Raw genomic sequence first — 21,650 nt, 5'->3', positions numbered from 1 at the left:
AAAAAATAAGCAAATGTGGCTCTTGAACACCCTTATCTGTGCCCTGTTTCACCCCTGTTTTAAGAATGTCCCGCTGGCATTATTTCTGTCTGAGGCAGCGCTGTCCTTCGAAGCTGCCTCTGAGAACACTTTGATCATTGTCTACGCCTCCAACAGCGCTGTCAGAAACCAACGTCCTGACGTAAATGGGACGGTAGCCAATGAGAGGCAGCAAGTCGATATTAGGCCGTGCACAGGAAATACCTGCATTCATTTCATCCTAAATTCCCCAGTGCACGCCTATCCACAATACAGATTCACCAGACTATTACCAAGGGCTACATTATGAGGCAAAATTGTGTAATCTAAGGTTGTGCACTGTGGAGTGTGGGAGATTAGAAAGGAAGATTTGATTGAGCTATGTGGGATTTTGAAAGCAATTGATAGGTGTTGTAACCTGCCCGGATCCTATTGGGTAGGGACAACTGGTTACCCCTTGGATCTTGGGGAAGCTGAGCTCCCTGGTAAGGGGGTGGGTAATTGTTAACTTTCAGCTGTATAAATAGGCCAGTGTGGTACTGGTTAGAAAGGGAACCAGTAGTAAATTACTGATGCTGTGTAAATATTGTTGTAAATAAAGTAACTTTCTGTTTGAGTCAACAAATTTGTGCTGGACTCTTCCTGGCACTCAGAAAAATAGGGTACATTTTCTGCTGGTGAGGGGATTATAGAACAGCGAGGGCAAAGCTTAAAATCCATCCAGGAGGTAGATAGATAGACAAGTAACCCATTGTCTATGAATGACCATTGGCATCTCCCTCTATTTGAGAGACAGGCCGTTATATCGCTTGAAGGGGTGGCACACCGCATCAAGATTGAAGGCCTCCTTGAACCACCCAAGCCAGGACAGGGATTGAATCTGCCGCTGTTGGTGTCGCACCCTGGTCAACTGAGCTAACCGACCTGCCACTCAGGAAGGAAGTAATGGACCATTTCTTAATGCAAAGGCTGATAGACGTGTGGATCTCTCTCCCACTAAAGGCAGTGGCTGCTAACTCAGTCAGCAGTTTTAAATGTGAGGTTGATCAGATTTGTTTCCTAGCCAAGGAAATTGAACTAAGGCAGTTGAATTGGAGCGAAGCAATGGGTCTTGTTGAATTGCGGGCAGAACCGACTCTGGGCGGGCTGAATGGCCTAGTCCTGTTCATATCAATCCGATGCTCAGCAACACATGACAATTTCAAAGAAAGGCTATCCTCTCCTTGGTTTTGGAAATATTGTGAAGGAGATAAAGAGATTAGTACAAAGCACACAGGAGAGAGTAGCCAGTTCTGAAACACAAGGCAATTGAGATAGTTTTATTTTGTATTCATTCAACCGTGTTTAAGCCTTATAGCCGATAGCAAATAAACCTTTACTCGTTAATTCTCCAAAGTCCCTCATCTTGCTTAGCAACTGAATTGGGTGACATGAGACCACTAAAATCGGGCTCCTCCTCCATCTCGGCGATATTCTTCACCTTGCTCCACCTGTCCCTCTCGCGCAGGCATTTCTTCAGGCAGGGGCGGCACAGCATGTCTTTCCTGGCGAGGTAAAGGTTCTCAATGCGGTCAATGGTCTCTATTGGCTCCACGGGTACCGGTGGCAAGGTGAAAGGGTTCCGCATCACAGTCAGTTTCTTCAGTTTGGGGAGTTTGGTGATTTTCTCTGGCATGTACGTGATCCGATTGTCAAAGAGTCCCAATTCCTTTAGTTCCTTCAAAGTGCCGAACGTGGTCGGAATCATTTCCACAGAATTCAACCCGAGGTTCAGGATGCGTAGGTTCTTCAGCTGTGTGAGTTCAGAGGGCAAACCGTCGGTCGTGAGCTTGTTATTGGACAGATCGAGGTAGTAGAGCAGTTCCAGCTGGCAAAGGGAGTCTGGGATTCTCTCTATCTTGTTTGTGTGGAAGTCGAGATAGCGCAGCTTTGGGAATTTGTTGATGAAATCCGGAATCTTTTTGATCATGTTTCGACTCAAGTCGATTTCTTCAATGTCACTCAGCTTCAGAATACACCTGGGGAAGGTTGCTATACCCATGTTGCTCAAGTCCAATCGGCGTTTCCCGTCGACCGTGATTTTCATGGAATTCTTTGCCATTTTAAGGGTAACCTTTTTTCCCTGGGCTCCTCCTTTCCTTTTTGGCATTTTCCTGCGGTTTTATTGGAAAAGGGAGAGCAAAACAAATAGAATCAGATACTGTCCTCAACAACAGCAGGAGCAAATCATCACGCAGAATTAAATAGCATTTACATTTGTGTCAATGGTCTACGCCATGTTCCTCATCTCTTCATTCTTCATTATTCTTCATCCTGCCCTACCAATATATCCTTCTACTCCTTTATCCCTAATCTAGCTTCTCCTTACTTGTTGCTTAATTATTACACAAGTTGTTATCCATGCCCCATCCTCTTGTTACAATCAGGACTGCAAAATGTGTATCAACTTGTTTATAATTCAGCTGAAACATGAATGGTCTTTTAGTGACAACATTGAATGTTAAATTGTCCCAGGGCCAGAACTCATGCATAGAAGCAGTGACTTACCATTAAGCATGGTTATAAGGTTGCCAGAACTTCCCCCTACCCCACTCTAACCTGCACCCCAATATCCCCCCCCCCCCCCCCCCTCCCCGGAGTAAATCAACGTCCTGTGTGAAAACAAACACTCTGGGTGGGATTTTCCAGTCTTACTGTGGAGCTGTGGTTCATTGGATGGGCTTCAAAAGTGGTCCGGACCCGAATCCAGGATTCCTGTTTCCATTGCTGGTGTGAGCAACGTTCAATTTGTATGGAGGCAGGCAAGTTTTTGGAGGTGATGTGAAACTCATGCATTGTATATGTTTTCAATAGAATGAGTGATCGTAGTGTTTTGTGTTGCAAGGTTAAGTGTCTTCACAAATGTGATTCCCAGGTGGAAAGGTCTTCAGATGCATTAGCGTGCCATATCCATTGGATGTCGTGGCGTTCTGCATCGTACAATAGTGAAATCCATATCAGGTGGTGTGAGATGCTTTGCTGTTTTCCTTGATGTTCAACTCAGCCATCAGTTTGGCCATTACAAAGCTTTAATAGATATCTGAGCTTCTATCCGTGTTAAAAGATTTTAATGGATTCTGCTAAGGAGGGTTTGTTGGCATAGTTATTCAGTGGAATGTCGATGTGAATGATTGGCTGACTTCCAACTCACTGATAGATTAAGCTTGGTGCGGATTGTTTAAACAACTGGCAAATAGAATGCAAGCTTGTTTACTTTGTGTGGTAGTATGACTAGGGGTATTACGGCACCTGGGAGTGTGAGCTGACATTGGTGCAGGGGACTCGCTGCCCATTGGCCCAGGTATCGTGTGCCCTCAGCCCAATTGGCTAAGAGGAAGGTAGCTACAAGGCGGGGTATAACAACCTGTGTTCCCCGGCAGCCAGCCATTCTTCTGTACGTCTGCTGCCGGGTTCACTTCTTGCTAATTAAAGCCTTTCCTTCGGACTTCATCTACATTTCGTGTCCATTGATTGTGCATCACTTTGTTAGATTTATTTTCAAAGAGTCTAATGCTTTTAAAATGATCATTCAAATAATGTTTGATTATTTGGACAGATCTATAAGCTTTTCAAAGACCTCCAAATGTTAATATAGGGCTCATGAGTTCTGTTTTCAGTGGATACTGAGTGCGTGAAACCGATGCCCTGCCCTCTCAGGTGAGTGTACAAGATTCCTTGACATTATTCCAAAGAGGAGTGGGAATATTTTATTCCCGAGTGTCCTGGCCGATATTTATCCCTCGGTCAACATCAGGAAAATAGATTATTGAGTCATTATCACATTGCTGGTTGTGGCTGTGAGCAAATGACTACATTGCAATAGTGGCTGCACCTATCTTTCATTGGTTGTACAAGACTTGGAATGGTCTGTGTTCATAAAGGCTCTTCATAAAATGCCTGATGCAAAAAAGAAGAGAGTAAAAGTGTAGGATTGCACAAACTCTACATTGCCAGTTGAGAGTTGGACTGAAGCCGCAAAGCCTTTCTCTTTCCACAAGGGGCACTATTCCGTTCTCATCCATTACCAGGCCTGTGTCTACGGGAGGCATGGCTGGATTGTGATCAGCAACGCCACCCTTGCACACGCAGGTCTTTTTGAAGACCCTTCCAGGGTTCCTGTTGCGATCACGTAAGTGAGAACAGACTGGCGATGGAAGCTGGCACCTTTGCTGATTGCCTGCCGCAGTGACCCTTAACCTCCGACCCCTCCCCATGGGACAATTAGAGTCGCATAAAACAGTGCTATTTGCTGTAGACCTTGAAACGCCACCTGTGAACCAGCGATAAATTCCGATAGCAGTGGGTGCTAGTCACCTCACACAGGCCAACACGTATCCCTCCTGCTCCCATTACGAATAGTCCTTTTGTTCCCACCCTATATTCCTCAGAATAGAAAATAGATGCTTTGTAATGATGGTCTGTGTGAGTTATTGAGCTTCAGGTCCCCTGTGTGATTTAATGCTGTACATCCATTTCTTTCACTTGGGTCTATCCTCTTTCAAAAGATGGGGACACAAGTTTAACGTGGAATGGAAAAAAGTTGCTTTCAGACTGTGCATCTTTGACCAGCATTGCATTTCCTTTATGGAGCACAGTCACAGTGAGGCCACAGTAAATTGGTCAGAATTCTACATTGCATGAAGGAAAAAGACAGACAGTGACCCAGCGGGGAATCGAACCTGGGACCCTGGCACTGTGAAGCCACAGTGCTATCCATTTGTGCTACCGTGCTTTTTGCCATTCCACATTAAACTTGTTAGGTAAATTGGACATTCTGAATTCTCCCCCCCCTGTGCCCGAACAGGCGCCGGAGTTTGGCGACTAGGGGATTTTCACAGTAACTTCATTGAAGTGTTAATGTAAGCCTACTTGTGACACTAATAAAGATTATTAGTATCCTGGCACCACGCTGGAAGCACAGCACTTGGGTTTTGGAGCAAATTATTGGAACATGTATTTTGAAATGTTCTTTAATAAATTCACCCACCGGCTACATCATGGCACATAGTAGTACGATAATGTTCATATGACAAAGCATTTCCAGCACTGAAAGAGGCCACTCAGCCCGACAGTTTTGTGCTGTACACAAGACTCCTCCCACCCTTCATCACCTAGCCCCATCAACGTACCTTTCTATCCCTCTCTCCTACATTTCTCTTCTTTCCACTTGAACGCAGCTACGCTATTTGCCTCGGTTACTACTGCAGTAGTAAGTTCCACATTCTGAGCACTCACTGGGTTAAAGAATTTCCTTCTGTTCCGTCACTTGTGACAGTGCAAATCCTTCCATGCACAATTGCTCCCTGTCTTTGAAGGCCAGACCCTTAAATGTATCATGCAGCTATTAAACTTTGTTTCCCCTTTAGCGAGCATAGAATCCCTACAGTGCAGAAGGAGGCCATTCGGCCCATCGAGTCGGCATTGACTCTTAGAAAGAGCACCCTACCTCGGCCCAGGCAGCCACCCTATCCCCACAATCCGGTAACCAGACACTAAGGAGCAATTTAGCACGGCCAATCCACCTAACCTGCACATCTTTGGACTGTGGGACGAAACCAGAGCACCCGGAGGAAACCCGCGCGGACACGGGGAGAAAGTGCAAACTCCACACAATCACCCGAGGCTGGATTTGGACCCGGGTCCCTGGCCCTGTGAGGCGGCAGCACGAACCCACTGTGCCACATGATTTAAATACATATCTGTGGGATTCTCCATTGGCGGATTGTCCGCTTCACCGGCATCGCACCCACGCCCGCGGGTTTGCCGATGGCTTGGGGGTGGTCACAATGAGCTGCCAGCAGGGGCGTCCCGCGCCGTAAAACGAGGCTGGCGAGACGGAGAATCCCGCCAATATATATTTTTTTTAAGTGCAATTGCACACTTAACAGGTGCGTCGCCTGATTGACACCATTTGCTGTGACTTAGCGAAAATAAATGGCCATGAGTTATTGGGGAGCCACTGGGAGCTGGAGGAATTTCCAGCTGGATACTCTGACTTTCACACAACAGCACTTAATTTTGCGAAACCAGATCACGGCGCTGGTGAATGATTGTTTGGGAAGCAATATGGGTTTCTCACATACACACCTTTCCATTAAAACGACTTCATTGCAAGCCCTTCAGGGACTTTGGCTAGTCATTAATCATATTCAACCATGTGCAGGGGAATGTGAGATAATAACTAATGCATCCAGCTAATTTCAATTATCTGGCTTGGAACAGGGAGAGAGCAAATATAACAGGAGGAATAAAAAAAAGCACAGTGTAATCGGGTCCACTTAATCCATCCGTTAAAATCAATCAAAAGCGCTCTTGCGGCTTTTATTATGCGGTCTTGAGGCTGAAAAGATCGCTCCTCGCGAAGGAATCGGAGGCAACTGGCTTAGAGTGAAGCCAGCAGACCCTAAGTTACACCTTTGCCGTCGACTTACCTGAGATAGGTAAAAGAAAGGACTTGCATTGAGGTAGCGCCTGCTGCAGCCTGGAATGATTGTGAATGTAAAACATTAACTCTCTCTCTCTCTGTGATGCTGCCTGGCCTACTGAGTGTCTCCAGCATTCTCTGCCCTCATGCTAAAATGGAGACAGGCTTTTACAAAATGATGAACTTGCACGGTGGGGCCAAAACATCAAAGAGGCAAAAATGTTCAACTGGGAGCATAGCTGATGACAGTAGAACGTATGGGTGCCGGTTTGACTGGCGTCTCCTGGAAGAGCAGGGAGCCTGAACACTGGCAATGTGTGTGTGTGTGTGTGTGTGTGTAGCATGTTTCTACCAAGCCTTTCCCATTTTACAACTACTGACTGAGCCACAGCCAATCAGAAAATCTAAGCTGGAGACTCTAAGCCATCAGGAGGGTGTTAATGTGCTTTAATTTTAGCTTGCAAAATGGAATTTCCTACAACAGCAACCAGCATCTATACATCACCACTAACGTCTTAAAGCATTTTACAGGAACATTTTCTGACCCAAACTGACACTGAGCCCAGCTCTATGGTGGTGGGTGTTAGAAAAGGAGGGAGGGAGATTTTAAGGAGCGTCTTGAAGGATGGGTGGCACGGTGGTTAGCACTGCTGCCTCACAATGCCAGGGACTGGACCAGCCATATAAATACTGTGGCTACCAGGGCAGGTCAAAGGCTGGGAATCCTGTGGTGAGTAACTCACCTGACCCTCCAAAGCCTGTCCACCATCTACAAGGCACAAGACAGGAGTGTAATGCAATATTCTCCATTTGCGTGGATGAGTGCAGCTCCAACAACACTCAAGAAGCTCGACACCATCCAGGACTGTGGTGAATGTAATATATGTTAATATATGTTAATTCACACTGTTGGTGTAAGCGCAGTAGCGCTGTCCTACCACTAGGGGGAGTAGCGCTGGGAGCACCTAGGAACTTGTACTGGGCTCCACCCTTGGTTCCGCCCACGACTCCTCCCCTTAGTGCAGCTGTATAAATACCCATGTCCAGAGTCAGCCTGTGTCACTACGAGTTCATCGACAGGTAACAGGCTGGCTCTGAAGTAAGTCGATTAAAGCCTAGATTCACATCGGAAACACGTTTCCGGTGAATTGATGGTTCCATCAAGGGCAAAGCTTGATTGCTCCCCCTTTCGCAAACATTCAATCCTCCCACCACCGACGAACAGTGGCAGCCGTGCGAACCATCTACAAGATGCACTGCAGTAACTTGCCAAGGTTCCTTACTGGGAACCCCACCACCTACAGGTTCCCCTCCAAGTCAGTCACCATCCTGACTTGGAAATATATCGTCGTTGCTTCACTGTTGCCGGGTCAAAATCCTGGAACTCTCTCCCTAACAATACTGTGGGTGTGACTTCACCTCAGGGGACTGCAGAGGTTCAAGAAGGCCACCACCTTCTGAAGGATAATTAGGGATGGGCAATGAATGCTGGCCTAGCCAGTGACGCCTGCATCACGCACCAATCCCTTTTGTAAGTACATGGACATAAAGATGTTGGGAGACAGTGAAGAACCCCATGGTTGAAGGACCTGACATCCCTCGCTGTCAAGGTGTGTGTAAATAATGACTTGACTGAGGCATTGGAAGGCAAATAACAACCCAGCAGAGAGTCGAGATGTTCAGTAAAGAGAAAGGAGAAGAAGTGACTGAATAGTTGGATTAAAAAATTTTTTTTAGAGTACCCAATTCATTTACGGGGAAATTTAGCGTGGCCGATCCACCTAACCTGCACATCTTTGTGTTGTGGGGGCGAAACCCATGTAAACACGGGGAGAATGTGCAAACTCCACACGGACAGTGATCCAGAGCTGGGATCGAACCTGGGACCTCGGCGCCGTGATGCAGCAGTGCTAACCCACTGGGCCACCGTGCTGCCCTGAATAATTGGATTTTTAAAACCACAATGAGTTCCAACAATTCAATGCCTTATGTTGTCATCTCCGTGGCATTTGAACAATCCTGAAAGTGTCATCACAATGATCCTATTGTGGGCACATGTTTAGAGAACCTTCTGGAAGGCAACAGTGCTATTTGGGTCGAATTGCCAGATCATCGGTAGTTTATTTAAAATCCTTTGACCCCCCTCAGCCCAGTAGTGTGCTATTACTTCCCACGAGTCACTAACTAAACTACAGACAAACGCAATCCCCTCTGCTTAACACGAACGTACCTGGAGTTCTTCAGCTCTGTGAGCTCGGCGTAACAACTTGGGTTAGTGGGAGTGGGGAAATGGGGTAATATTTAGTGGTAATGTCCTTAATGTACATTACTAGAAAAAAAACCAGTAACATCATATGGTGACAGGTATTATGACAGAGCTAAGTGCAATGATGCATAAAACGGGAACGATGCCTATCCTTAGCTGTTGCAGGGTGTATTTTTGTGTTTACAGGACTAATCATGCTGTATTATATGTTAGTCTTGTATTGCAAGGGGACTGGAGTTAATGACAAGTACATTTTGCTACATTATAGAGAGAAACCACATCTGGAATGTATGCAGTTTTGGTCTCCAGATTAAAGGAAGGACATGTTTGCATTGGGGGTAGTAAAGAGATGGTTCACTATGTACCTCCTGGGATAAGACCATAAGACGTAGGATCAGAAGTTAGGCCATTCAGCCCATCGAGTCCGTTCCACCATTCAGTCGTGGCTGATAATGTTTCTCATCCTCATTCTCCTGCCTCCTCCCATAACCCCTATCTGTCTCCGTCTTAAAGACACTCAGCGACTTGGACTCCACAGCCTTCTGCCATGGGTTCCACAGAAAGGACGGCACGGTAGCACAGTGGTTAGCACTGTTTCTTCACAGCGCCAGGGCCCCAGGTTCGATTCCCGGCTTGGGTCACTGTCTGTGTGGAGTCTGCACATCCTCCCCATGTCTGCGTGGGTTTCCTCCGGGTGCTCCGGTTTCCTCCCACAAGTCCCAAAAGGCGTGCTGTTAGGTAATTCGGATATTCTGAATTCTCCCTCTGTGTACCCGAACAGGTGCCAGAATGTGGCGACTAGGGGCTTTTCACAGTAACTTCATTGCAGTGTTAATGTAAGCCTACTTGTGACACTAATAAAGATTATTAAAAGATTCACCACTCTCTGGCTGAAGAAATTCCTCCTCATCTCTGTTTTAAAGGATCGTCCCTTCAGTCTGAGATGGTGTCCTCTGGTTCTAGTCTCTCCTACCAGTGGAAGCATCATCTCCACGTCCACTCTATCCCGGCCTCTCAGTATTCTGTAAATTTCAATAAGATCCTCCCTCATCCTTCTAAACTCCAATGAGTACAGACCCAGAGTCCTCAACCACTGCTCATACAACAATTAGAATGTTGCCCTTTGATGGGAGGCTGAGTTAATTGGGCCCATAATCTCTACCGTTCAGTAGACTGAGGTGATCTGACTGAAACGGGCCAGACTCTGGAGGGTGGCCACTGAGAGATTGTCCTCCCTGGCTGGGGCCACAGCCTCAAGATAAGGGCCCAATCATAGAAGACTGATATGGTTGGGGGTGGGGAAGGCAGATTACATCAGCAAAAGGGCTGTGATCTTTCGAATTCTCTGCAGCCAGAGTGTTGTGGATGCTCCATTGTTGCGTCCAGTTTTTTTTAAATTTTAGAGTACCCAATTTATTTTTCCCTATTAAGGGGCAATTTAGCGTGGCCAATCCATCTACCCTGCACATCTTTGGGTTGTGGGGGCGAAACCCATCCAAACACGGGGAGAATGTGCAAACTCCACGCGGACAGTGACCCAGAGCCGGGATCGTACCTGGGACCTCGGCGCCGTGAGGCAACAGGGCTAACCCACTGGGCCACCCTGTTGCCACCATTGTTGCGTCCAGTTGAGTTGAGGTGGGCAGATTTTCGATCTCTCAGGCAATCGAGCAACAAGGGGGAGCAGGTGGGAAAATGGAGCTGAGGGTGACGATCGTGCTGAATGACAGAGGGGGCGAATGGTCAAGCGCTGCTCTCATTCCTTATGTTCTGAGGGTGCTAACTCTCAAATCACAAGTTTAAGAGTAAGGAAGGCAACACATTCTGTTCTTGTTTTATTCTGACTGAACTATCCGTACTGTTTATTGAAAATTATTTGAAAGCAAATGGCCTCCAGAGCTGAACATCACTGAGAGACCTGCTTGATGGGAGGAACAAAGGTTTCTTTTCCTACTGTCTGAGCGACTGCCATTTTCTAAACCAGTCAACGGGCCTACATTGTTACTAATTTAATATGAACATTACCCTTTGAAGAAAATTGTTTTAGAAATGATTCTTGCTCGAAAGGTTCATAAGGGCGAGGATCAGAAGTGGGCCACTCGGCCCCTCAATCCTGCTTCGCTATTCAATCGGATCATGGCTGATTGGATTGTGGTCTTGACTCCACTGTCCTGCCTGTGCACTAAGGCTTGACTCTCTTGTAGATCAGGGTGGGTTTTCTCGGTGGTTTGAGGCGGCTGGTGGCGGGATCTCCTGGGTCCTGCCGCTGCCAATGGGACTTCCCATTCAATCCACCGCCCGCCACCAGGAGCTGGGGGTGCACCATTGGTGGGACCAGAGGTTGCTGCTGGTGAGAATGGCCGGAACCCCCCCCCCCCCCCCCTCCAAAGATCGACCTATCTCCGCCTTGAATATATTCAGTAACCCAGCCTCCGCTGCTCTCTGGAGAATTCCAAAGACTAATGACTAATGAGAAGGAATTCCTCTCCCTTTCCATCTTAAATATCTTAAAATTGAGCTCCGGTTCTAGGTTCCCCCGCGATGGGAACCATCTTTCTCAGACTCCGCCCTGTCGAGCACCCTCAGAACCTTGCTCGTCGATAGCATCACCTCTCGTTCTTCGAAACTCCAACAAGCACAGGCCCAGGCTGCTCAACATTGTCTCATAACACAACTCGTGTATCGCAAAAATCAGCCTAGTGAACCTTCATTGAAGGAGGGTGGCGGGGCAGGACTCTGCGTCATTCTGTCATCTCAGCACTGAGCCCAGAATGCTGAGTTGAAGCTCTCTTCGTCCCTATTAGATTCAGGTGGGAAAGTAGTTCTGGGCAGGTCCCAGCTAAGTTCATTCTGGGCGCAACTCTGCCCATAGTTTTGAGGCATTGGCATGCAGATGGGAGGGGGGGGGTACTCGATGTAGGGGACGGAGAATGTTACACTGGAGTGCTGGTGGCAAAGTAAAAAAGTGATGATGGAGAGCAGGAGGGAGGGATGAATTTACGAGTGGTAAGGTGGCACAGTGATTAGCACTGCTGCCTCACAGCGTCAGGGACCCGCGTTCGATTCCAACCTCGGATGACTGTCTGTGTGGAGTCTGCACGTTCTCCCCGTGTCTGCGTGGGTTTCCTCCGGGTGCTCCAGTTTCCCCCCACTGTCCAAAGAACAAAGAAAAGTACAGCACAGGAACAGGCCCTTTGGCCCTCCAAGCCTGCGCCGACCATGCTGCCCGTCTAAACTAAAATCTTCCAAAAGAACAAAGAACAAAGGTGATCAGCTTTAGGTGGATGGCCATGATTAATTGCTCCTTGGTGTCGAAACGTTAGATGGGGCTACGGGGATGGGGCAGGGAGAGTGGACCTGGGTAGGGTACTCTTTCGGAGTGTCATTGGAAACTCAATGGGCTGAATGGCCTCCTTCTGTACTGTCGGACGTGTACGATTTTACGATTCTATGATTCATACTACATAATTGCTGCTGAGGCTGTGCGAGCATGTAACATTTTCCGGTTTTTGATGAGGGCAGAAAATTAACAACATGACCTGCCAGCGAGACAGGAAGATTATCTGGAAATGGAGAACTGGAATACACTCATAATTCCCTCCATTGACCTTTTTAGCTGACAAAGATTCAAAACCTATAGACGGAGCTCTATTCAGGATTAATTTGACAAGAAACGATCCATCTGAGAAAACAGACGTAAGGAATGACATGTATTTGAAACTTTGAGGGAGATAATGTGATGAGAGGATTAATTCAGCACGGTGTAAGAAATTAGGTGAATTTGACAGGATCATGTGAATAGGACCAGTGAGAACATTTAACTTATTTATCTTCAATGGCAGTCAAATCTCTCTTCCTAAATATGATTCAGGGATCCAATTCCAAAGATTTTCTTCTTGCCTCCCCTCAGAAATTCCTCGGGGTGAATCCTCGGCAAGCTTGCCGCTTAATTTGATTCTGTTTGTTTTGTAAAACTTCATCACGCTCACAATATTTGTGGCACTCCTTCAAAACTGAATGGATGAATATCTGCCCAGATTGATCTTACTCTCGCGTATTAATACTACCGTTGGTGCTGACGCCGTGAAAGTTGTCTTATTATTCTTGCCGTGTCATGCCACAAGGATTTGTTGAACGGCTTAGACGAAGCAGGGTAAACAGAGACTCGTGTGGAGCATGGTTCAGTTCGACCAAGGGCCCTGTTTATGTGATCAATGAGATTCAGCGCTATAAAGGTTGGACCACACCTTTGGGTTCACCTTCTTGCCGACCATCCCCATTCCAAACAAGTCTGCTCAAAACTGCACCGTCATTGTGCGGAATCTTCCATGTTCAGCCATAACGCAGCAATCCTCAACAGCGGCTACTGGCAATTGGTGGCAAATTTGCTCCCATACATTTGATGCATCAATGCATTGGGTGGGAGCGAAGCCAATGTCAGAGATGAAGCACTCTTGTTTCAGCCAGAAGACTGTTGGTCCGAGCCCCACTTCAGGACTTGAATGCGTAACCTCAGCGAGCTCTTCAGTGAAATGCTGAGGAGCTGGAGGTGCTGACTCTGGATGAGAGGCTCAGCCAAGCCCCATCTTCCCTCTCGTGCGGACATCTCTGGCACGAATTGAAGAAGTGGGCGGCACGGTAGCACAGTGGTTAGCACTGTTGCTTCACAGCACCAGGGTGCCGGGTTTGATTCCCGGCTTGGGTCACTGCCTATGCGGAGTCTGCACGTTCCCCCCCGCCGTGTCTGCGTGGGTTTCCTGCAGGTGCTCTGGTTTCCTCCCACAAGTCCCGAAAGACGTGCTTGTTAGGTGAATTGGACATTCTGAATTCCCCCTCCGTGCACCCGAACAGGCGCCGGAATGTGGCGATTAGGGGATTTTCACAGTAACTTCACTGCAGTGTTAATGTAAGCCTGCTTGTGACAACAACAAAAGTTATTATGAGAGCAAATGAATTCCTCTCACCAACATCGTAAAAGGAATTATTCAGCTGAGGAGGTGAAAAGCTATAAATAAATGCAAGTTTGCTCTTTCAAATTGCAAAAGAAATGTTATTTGCCAAGAAGGGATGAAATGCAAACTTAAGAACACGTGCTAAAGGACAGGAGAACAGTTCATCATCAAGCCTTTTAGGACCAAGTGTGGCATGAATGCTGCATGCCAGCATTTCCTTGATAAGTTCATTTCCTTCTTGTACATCTATGTTGCAAAACGGGCATAGAATTGACAAACAAGTTTCCAACGTTGGTGAGTGTGAGTTTACATTTCGGGAAAATAAGAATCTAAATGAGGTAGAGGAGCAAAGGGATGTAGGAGTAAGAACACAAAAGCAACTCGAAGTTGCGACAGAGCTAGTAAGGCCCTATCAAGTTCGTAACCAAGCACTGGGGGCGCAATTCTCCGCACTTACGACGGTGCGGAGAATAGCGGGGGTCGTAAATTTTTACGGCCACGCTCGTCCGACACCCTGCCGCTATTCTCCCCCCCCCTCCCACGCCCGACTCCCGACACGAATCGCTGCCGCCGGTTTTTTACGGCCAGCAGCGATTCACAGCTGGCCGATGGGCCGAAGTCCAAGCCCTTTACGGCCGTTTTTACGAACGGCAAACACACCTGGTCTGGCCGTTCGTAAAAACGGCCGTAAAGTCCCGATCTTGGCAACCATGGCACCAATTGGCACGGCAGTACCACGGCCGTGCCAAGGGTGCCATGGGCCCGCGATCGGTGGGCACCGATCGCGGGCAGCGGGTCCGATTCCCGCGCACTCTTTGTCCTTCCGCCACCCCTCTGTATCACTTCGCGGGGCGGCTGAGGGGCATCCCGGCCCGCGCATGCGCGGGTTTCGCGCAAATGCGCGATGACGTCATGTGACGCGTCAGCCGTCGCAAACTCTGGCAAGCGGGAGGGGGGGGCTGGCGTCAAACCTGCCCGGATTTGACGCCAGCCTTACGATTTCTCCCTGTTCTTGGAGAATCGCGCCCTGAGTTTTAGGTCTAGAGGGATTGAATTAAAATACAGGAAAGTTACACTTGGAGAACTGTGAACAGTTTCGGCTCTATTTTTAAAAAGCACATTCAGACAAAGGAGAGGATTCAGGACAAGATTTACAAGGATAATGCCTGATCTATTCTTGTCAGGAAAGGATAAACAAGTTGAGTCCCTTTTTTTTGTAAAGAGAAAACTGAGGGGGTGACCTAACAGAGATAGTTTCAAACCAATGAAGGGTTTTGATGGATTGGACACTGAGTGTTCTCGCGTGTGCACAAGGGCAATATAAGCCAGTCACCAAGAAATCAATCAGGAAGTTCAGGAAAAAACTATTCGCTCAGAGAGTGGTGGGGATGTGGAACTTGCTAGCCCAGGAATGGTTGTGGGGAATAATATGGAGGCATTAAGGCGAAGCTAGATAAGCATTTGCTGGGGCGCGGTGGAGACTTGAATAATGGGTTCTAACTGATAAAGGTAGACGAGGAACGATGGGAGGAGCTTGGCTTGAGCAGGGATTGGTTGGGATGAATGGCCTTTTTCTAAGTTGTAGGCCGGAATTACCCAGCCTGCGGAAAACTCTGATCGCATTAGCAGGACTGGATGATCCCGCTCCCGTGAAGGGCTGGAAGTATCCAGACGTATGGCCTGTAATTTCTCCCACTATTCTTTATCTAGTTTCCCTTAAATTGACTTTTACTATTCGCGTCAACCATTCCTTGTGGCTGCAAGTTCTATGTTTTATTCACTTTTTGGGTAAAGAAGTTGAAGACAGTAGTGTGAAAAATGGTGCTTTAACTATATATATTACTGGTGCTGAAATAATTAGTTGAGTTCCACATCAGAACTGCCCAAAAGATATTTGAAATTTATGAACATCAATTAACCATTCTGCATAGATTATGGCTGATCGATACTTCAACTCCATCTACAGAATCCATAGAATCCCTACAGTGCAGAAGGAGGCCATTTGGCCCATTGAGTCTGCTCCGCCATTCAATCGTGGCTGATTTGTTTCTCGCCCCCATTCTCCTGCCTTCTCCTCGTAATCCCTGATCCCCTTATTAATCAAGAATCACCCTCTGGTTGAAGAAATTCCTCCTCATCTCAGTTTTAAAGGACTGCCCCTTCAGCCTGAGGCTGTGCCCTCGGGTTCTAGTTTTTCCCACTAGTGGAAACACCCTCTTCACGTCAACTCTGTACGTTTCAATAAGATCCCCCCCTCATCTTTGAACTGTGGGAGGAAACCAGAGCACCCGGAGAAAACCCACGCAGACTCGGAGAGAAAATGAAAACTCCACACAGTCGCCCAAGGCTGGAATGAAACCCAGGACCCTGGTGTTGTGAGGCAGCAATGCTAACCACCATAGACATGCCACTTTTATCTTGATGAAATAATAGTAAGCTGAAAAAGGTTTTTTTTCTCTCTGCGATAAGCTGTACAATGATGGGACATTCAATTGCTAGGTCATAACTTTATATAAAGTTGTACTTTCTAAACACTTATCACGTACCAAAAAACTGAGCTACTTATGCCTCGTATCTCAGTGGAAGTTTTCTAAGTTTTATCCCGTGCCAGCTACGGTTTGACGGGCGCACCCTTGCCTCTGTGTCAGAATGTTGTGGGTGTGCCTTCCATGCCAAGGGCTGCACCATCCTGAGGTGAAGTCTGGGCTCCTCAACACCCTCTCCCAAGACCACAATGACCTTGTGGAACAAGGTGCTCTTTGAAATTGATATATTTAATAGTCAGAGTGCTGTGAACCAGGAAGCAGGCCACACAGAGAGAGAGGGGAACAGTAATAGAGTTCCTACCGTGCAGAAGGAGGCCATTTGGCCCATCGCATCTGCACCGTCCCTCTGACGGAGCACCCTACCTGGCCCCACTCACCTGCCCAATCCATGTAACCCCATAACCCCACCTAGCCTACACATTTTTTGGGACACTAACGACAATTTAGCATGGCCAATCCACCAAACCTGCATTTCTTTGGACTGTGGGAGGAAACCGGAGCACCCGGAGGAAACCCACGCAGACACGGGGAGAATGTGCAAACTCCACACAGACTGTCACCTGAGGCCGGAATTGAATCCGGGTCCCTGGCGCTGTGAGGCAGCAGTGCTAACCACTCTGCCACCCCATATGGTACAACGTGAGGCTATCAGCTCCATCACAGGCCTTAATCGAGTTTCCTCTTCGGTAACCCTTTTTATGTTAAGTGAGAACATTAGGGTATATGCCACTCATGGACAAACAGCTCACTGCCAATGACAGAGAGACTTTGGGCGTGATTCTGCCATAATCGGTGGGGCGGGCAACTTGGCGGGATGGAGTGGCATGAACCACTCCGGCGTCGGCCGGCCCAAAGGTGCGGAATCCTCCGCACCTTCAGGAGCTAGGCCCACACCGGAGTGGTTTGCGCCGGCCGCCGGGAAAGGGGCTTGGCGCCATGCCAACCGGTGCCGAAGGGCCTCCGCTGACTGGTGCATGCGCGGGAGCGCCAGCGCGTTCAGGTGTAATCCGTACGCATGCGCAGAGGGCTTTGTTTCCGCACTGGCAATGGCAGACTGCTACAGCCGGCGGTGTGGAGGAATAGAATGCCCCCACGGCACAGGCCCGCCCGCGGATTGGTTGTCCCCGATCGCGGGCCAGGCCACTGTGGGGCCTCCTCCCGCGGCCCGATCCCCCTGCGACCCCCAGGAACCGCGGAGGCCGCCCGCACCGCCAGGTCCCGCCGGTAAGGACCTAGTCCAATTTACGCCAGCGGGATTGGCAAAAGACGGGCGGGACTTCAGCCCATCGCGGGCCAGAAAATTAGGGCGGCCCTCGGGGCCCATTGAGTCACACCGGACCCCGCCATTCTCCAAGGCGGGCAGCGCGACTCACGCCGGGCCAATTTCTTTTGGGGGGGGGCGGGTGAATTTGGAGGACAGTGGGGGCGGGATTCAAGCCAACCCCCGGCGATTCTCCGATCCGGCAGAGGGAGGGGGGGGTGGGGGCGGAGAATCCCGCCCCTTTTCTGCCACGGTAATCCTACTGCATGTGGAGAGGATGCAGCCCATTGGCCCAATCCACATTTTGGTGATATCAAATGGGAGAATCACGTATCTCTCTGCCAGTCGCCTTCTGCCCGTGAAACTCAGCTGCCCACAGGAATTGACCCCTTTCAGTGATAGGGCTGCCTCACTAAAAATGGCAGGGTAGTGAGGGACTCAATCGGAAGGACGAATCGTGGAAGGAAAGATAGATTTTTGCTGAGGTAGAAATTGATTTGACTACCTTTGCTTGCAAGGGTCATTTTTCTTCACAAGGCGAACATGTCACTTCACTTAATCACTAACATTAGATTACTGGCACAATAATTACAGCTAAATATATTTCATTTCCTGCTTCTCACAATGGATGAATATGGAACGCGTGCATCTATGCTGGATTTAGTGAAGACCTCCTCTTCATAGAATCATACAATCTCTACAGTGCCGAAGGAGGCCATTCGGCCCATTGGGTCTGCACTGACCCTCTGAAAGAGCTCCCTACCAAGGCCCACTCCCCCCGCCCTATTCCTGTAACCCCACCCAACCTGTACATCCCGGACACCTCAGGGGCATATTTTTAGCACGGCTAATCCACCTAACCTGCACATCAACCGGAGCACCCGGAGGAAACCCCCGCAGACACGGGGAGAAGGTGCAGACTCCGCACAGACAGTCACCCGAGACCGGAATTGAACCCGGATCCCTGGCGCTGTGAGGCAGCAGTGCTGACCATTGTGGCACCGTGCCGGCCCCTTCTCAGGCTATATCCTCTCCTTGTTTGAAGCCTACCTCTTTGATCACTTGTCCTAATGTCTCCCTCTTTGGCTCGGTGTGAATCGTTTACTACATTAAAAATGTGATCTAAAGGTTGAATCCAACACATCAAGTTTACAGTCACTTCATGGGGTGGAATCTGGAGAGAAAATACATGAGGCAGATTCAATGGCAGAATATAATTTATCTACCATGTGCATTAAGTCCAATAATCATCCCTTAGGTAGACGAATGAGGCTTTAATAGAAATAAATTGCATTCATATAGCAACTTTCACATCCTCAGGACTGTATTTTATGGCCAGTGAAGTATTTTTGAAGTGAAATCACTGGAAATCTGGCGGCAAACTCCCTTAAACAGTTATGAGACCATCTGTTTGTTTAAATTATGGTTTGCTGAGGGTTAAGTAATTGGCCAGATCACTGGAATGTTCTTTAAATATTATCATTTACATTTCTCTGAGAAGATCAATGGGGGTCTCGGTTTAACGTCTCATCTGAAAGGCCGCAGCTCTGACAGTGCAACTTTCTCAGTTGGAGCCTCTGGGGTGGGACTTGAACCCACAACCTTCAGGCCTAGAAGTGATAGCGCCCGCACCGAGCTTTGGCCGACAGCTCCACAAAGTGGCAACGTAGGTGGAGAAGGTAGTCAGGAAGGCATACGGCATGCTTGCCTTCATCGGATGGGGCATTGAGTATAAAAATTGATAAGTCATTTTGCAGCCGTACAGAACCTTAGTTAGGCCGCACTTGGAATATCGTGTTCAATTCTGGTCGCCACACTACCAGAAGGATGTGGAGGCATGGGGTGGGTGCAGAAGAGGTTTATCAGGATGTTGCCTGGTATGAGGGCATTAGTTCTGAGGAGAGGTTGGATAAACTCAGTTTGTTCTCACTGGAACGACGGAGGTTGATAAGACAACCTAATTGAGGTCTACAAAATTATGAGGGGCATAGACAGAGTGGATAGTCAGAAGCTTGTTCCCAGGGTAGAAGAGTGAATTACTGGGGGACATAGGGTTAAGGTGTGAGGGGCAAAGTTCAGAGGAGATGTGCGAGGCAGGTTTTTTGCACAGAGGGTGGTGAATGCCTGGAACTCGCTGCCGGAGGAGGTGGTGGAAGCAGGGATGATAGTGACGTTAAAGGGGTGTCTTCACAAATACATGGATAGGATGGAAATAGAGGGATACCGGAAGTGCAAAAGGTTTTAGGTTAGACGGGCAGCATGGTCAGCGCAGGTTTGGTGGGCCGAAGGGCCTGTACTTTTATTTGTTCTTTGACACTCGATCCTTCAGAGCATCAATCTAACCTTAATTGAATTGAATACACTCCTCTGAATAATTCAGGGTAACAACGCAGTTTACTGAAGAAGCAATTGGACAGAAATCGCAAAACATCCCGTTTGAAGTCGGGGGCCGCCTGACGGGAACTTTCCCTGATTTCTCCGGAACTAACTGATCCACCCAGTCTCCCGCCCCCAGGCATTAAGTCCCGCCCCAGCCAATCAACACCAAGCAGGCTGAGGGGGTTCTGGGGAGGGTTGTAGTACATGTAAAATTAGATTTTAGGGATAACTTACATAAAGCTGGTAAACTAATATTAACAACCAATTAGCGGAAAAGGGAATTTTGCAAATTTTCAGCCATGCTAATTCTTCTACCCAGAGAACGTCTCGGACTTGAGGTCAGCACCCAACCTGGATTTGACATTTATTTCTTAAATTTGGATACACATGCCTCAGAACTCCCAAGGAACAAAAATACTGGAGCAGGAACCAGTTCCGTAAACCGCTGATTAACATCTGTTACCACTGGAGGTATAGAGAGAAAACATTGATCAAATTTAGTCCAATCTGCCTTTCGACACAATATAAAATGTTTATACATGCAAGAAAGCCACTTAAAACGCTTAATCTAATAGATTTTGCTGACGGGGCACTTCAAAAATATTACAAATTCTCAAAGTACAAGGGCTGTACTTGTACCCTTACCCACCTGTTTCTTTTGCAAGTCAAAAAGGATAGACAGCGAAAACTCTGCAGTGTCCCCTCATCAACGCTCTGACCTGTGCTGCCCAAGACTGCCTGCTATTGTGCAGGCTCCTTCCATCTCTGAATAATAGATTGCGTCTTCAGCGAAGTCTGTAAGATGAACCCGGCGGACAACAGTTCAAAGGATGAACCATCAGTCCTGTTCGGTTACGGCTCCGAAGGCGCACAGCAACAGCCAGAGAAATCTGTGGAAGTGAAGGAGCTGCCAAACATTTGCACGAGGAAATCCAGAATCAAGTCCTGCTTGCAGCTGAGCGTTCCTTCTGCTCCTTGTTTAACTTGGTTGCCAGGCAGCATGGGCCTATGGGCCTTGCCGATAATTAACATAGTGTTTAACCTTTGCAGCAACAACATTTAGCCTGAACCTTTTCAAAGATCCCGTTCCTTTCAGAACCTGGCTTTGAGATCTTAAACTATGGATATGGACACTCACATTTATTTTGTAAACATCGCTGATAACATTATTTACAGAAAGTAAATCTTAAACCATTGCCTGAGCAGCAAAATCATTGAATTAAACCAAGGGCCTTGGCTTTTCAGACATACAGCAAACAATTTAATTCTACCTTCACTGCTGGTGTTCAATTTGGGTGGTAAATAAAAACTTTCAAATCTTTCTGACAAATCTACATGTAGGATATGTGCGCAGTTCATTGGAATGAAAGACTTCTCAGCTTCAATGTGCCTTTCTGGGATTTTATCTTCACACACTGAGTGTTGCCATGGGAATATGGTTCTGTTCTTTAGCTGGTGCCATTATTCCTGTGTCTGTTTAACTCCAAAAAAAATGCCTCAGTTCCCGAAGTAATCCATTGACTAAGATTTGTAAAGGGGGAGGGGGAAAGGAATGTGGAAGGAGGGGAGGAGAGGAGGATGCTGGATGTTGTAGTTCATTGGAATGGCAATGCCCTTGACAGCCACTGGCAGTGCCCTTGACAGCCACTGGCAGTGCCCTTGACAGTGGTGGAGTTCGACTGGAGGCTATTTTCCAGCATACAGGGTTACTTAGAACATACAGTGCAGAAGGAGGCCATTCAGCCCATCGAGTCTGCACTGACCC

At 47.8% G+C, this 21,650-nt stretch overlaps 2 protein-coding genes across 4 annotated transcripts in view; one reads left to right on the top strand and one right to left on the bottom strand.

Annotated features, from left to right (window-relative positions):
* The window catches only part of wdfy4 (WDFY family member 4), a 292,745-nt gene that overhangs the window by 190,681 nt on the left and 80,414 nt on the right, over nt 1-21,650 (top strand). The gene's annotated exons all lie outside the window — the stretch shown is intronic.
* On the bottom strand, nt 1,306-20,830 carry LOC119956071 (leucine-rich repeat-containing protein 18-like). 2 transcript variants are annotated; one of them, XM_038782907.1, is made up of 2 exons: nt 20,535-20,830; nt 1,306-2,171 (listed from the first exon to the last, which is right to left on the bottom strand). In XM_038782907.1, exon 2 carries the CDS (start codon nt 2,165-2,167, stop codon nt 1,394-1,396), a length of 774 nt encoding a protein of 257 aa, XP_038638835.1. In that variant the 5' UTR covers nt 2,168-2,171; nt 20,535-20,830; the 3' UTR covers nt 1,306-1,393. The 2 variants fall into 2 exon arrangements, with proteins under 2 accessions (XP_038638835.1, XP_038638834.1); XM_038782906.1 differs by lacking the exon at nt 20,535-20,830 and adding an exon at nt 8,712-8,791.

The sequence above is a fragment of the Scyliorhinus canicula genome, chromosome 22 (genome assembly GCF_902713615.1).
Source record: "Scyliorhinus canicula chromosome 22, sScyCan1.1, whole genome shotgun sequence".
Classification (NCBI taxonomy): Eukaryota; Metazoa; Chordata; class Chondrichthyes; order Carcharhiniformes; family Scyliorhinidae; genus Scyliorhinus; species Scyliorhinus canicula.
The sequence above is the reverse complement of the archived record's forward strand: the minus strand, read 5'-3'. Positions and strand labels throughout refer to the sequence as shown.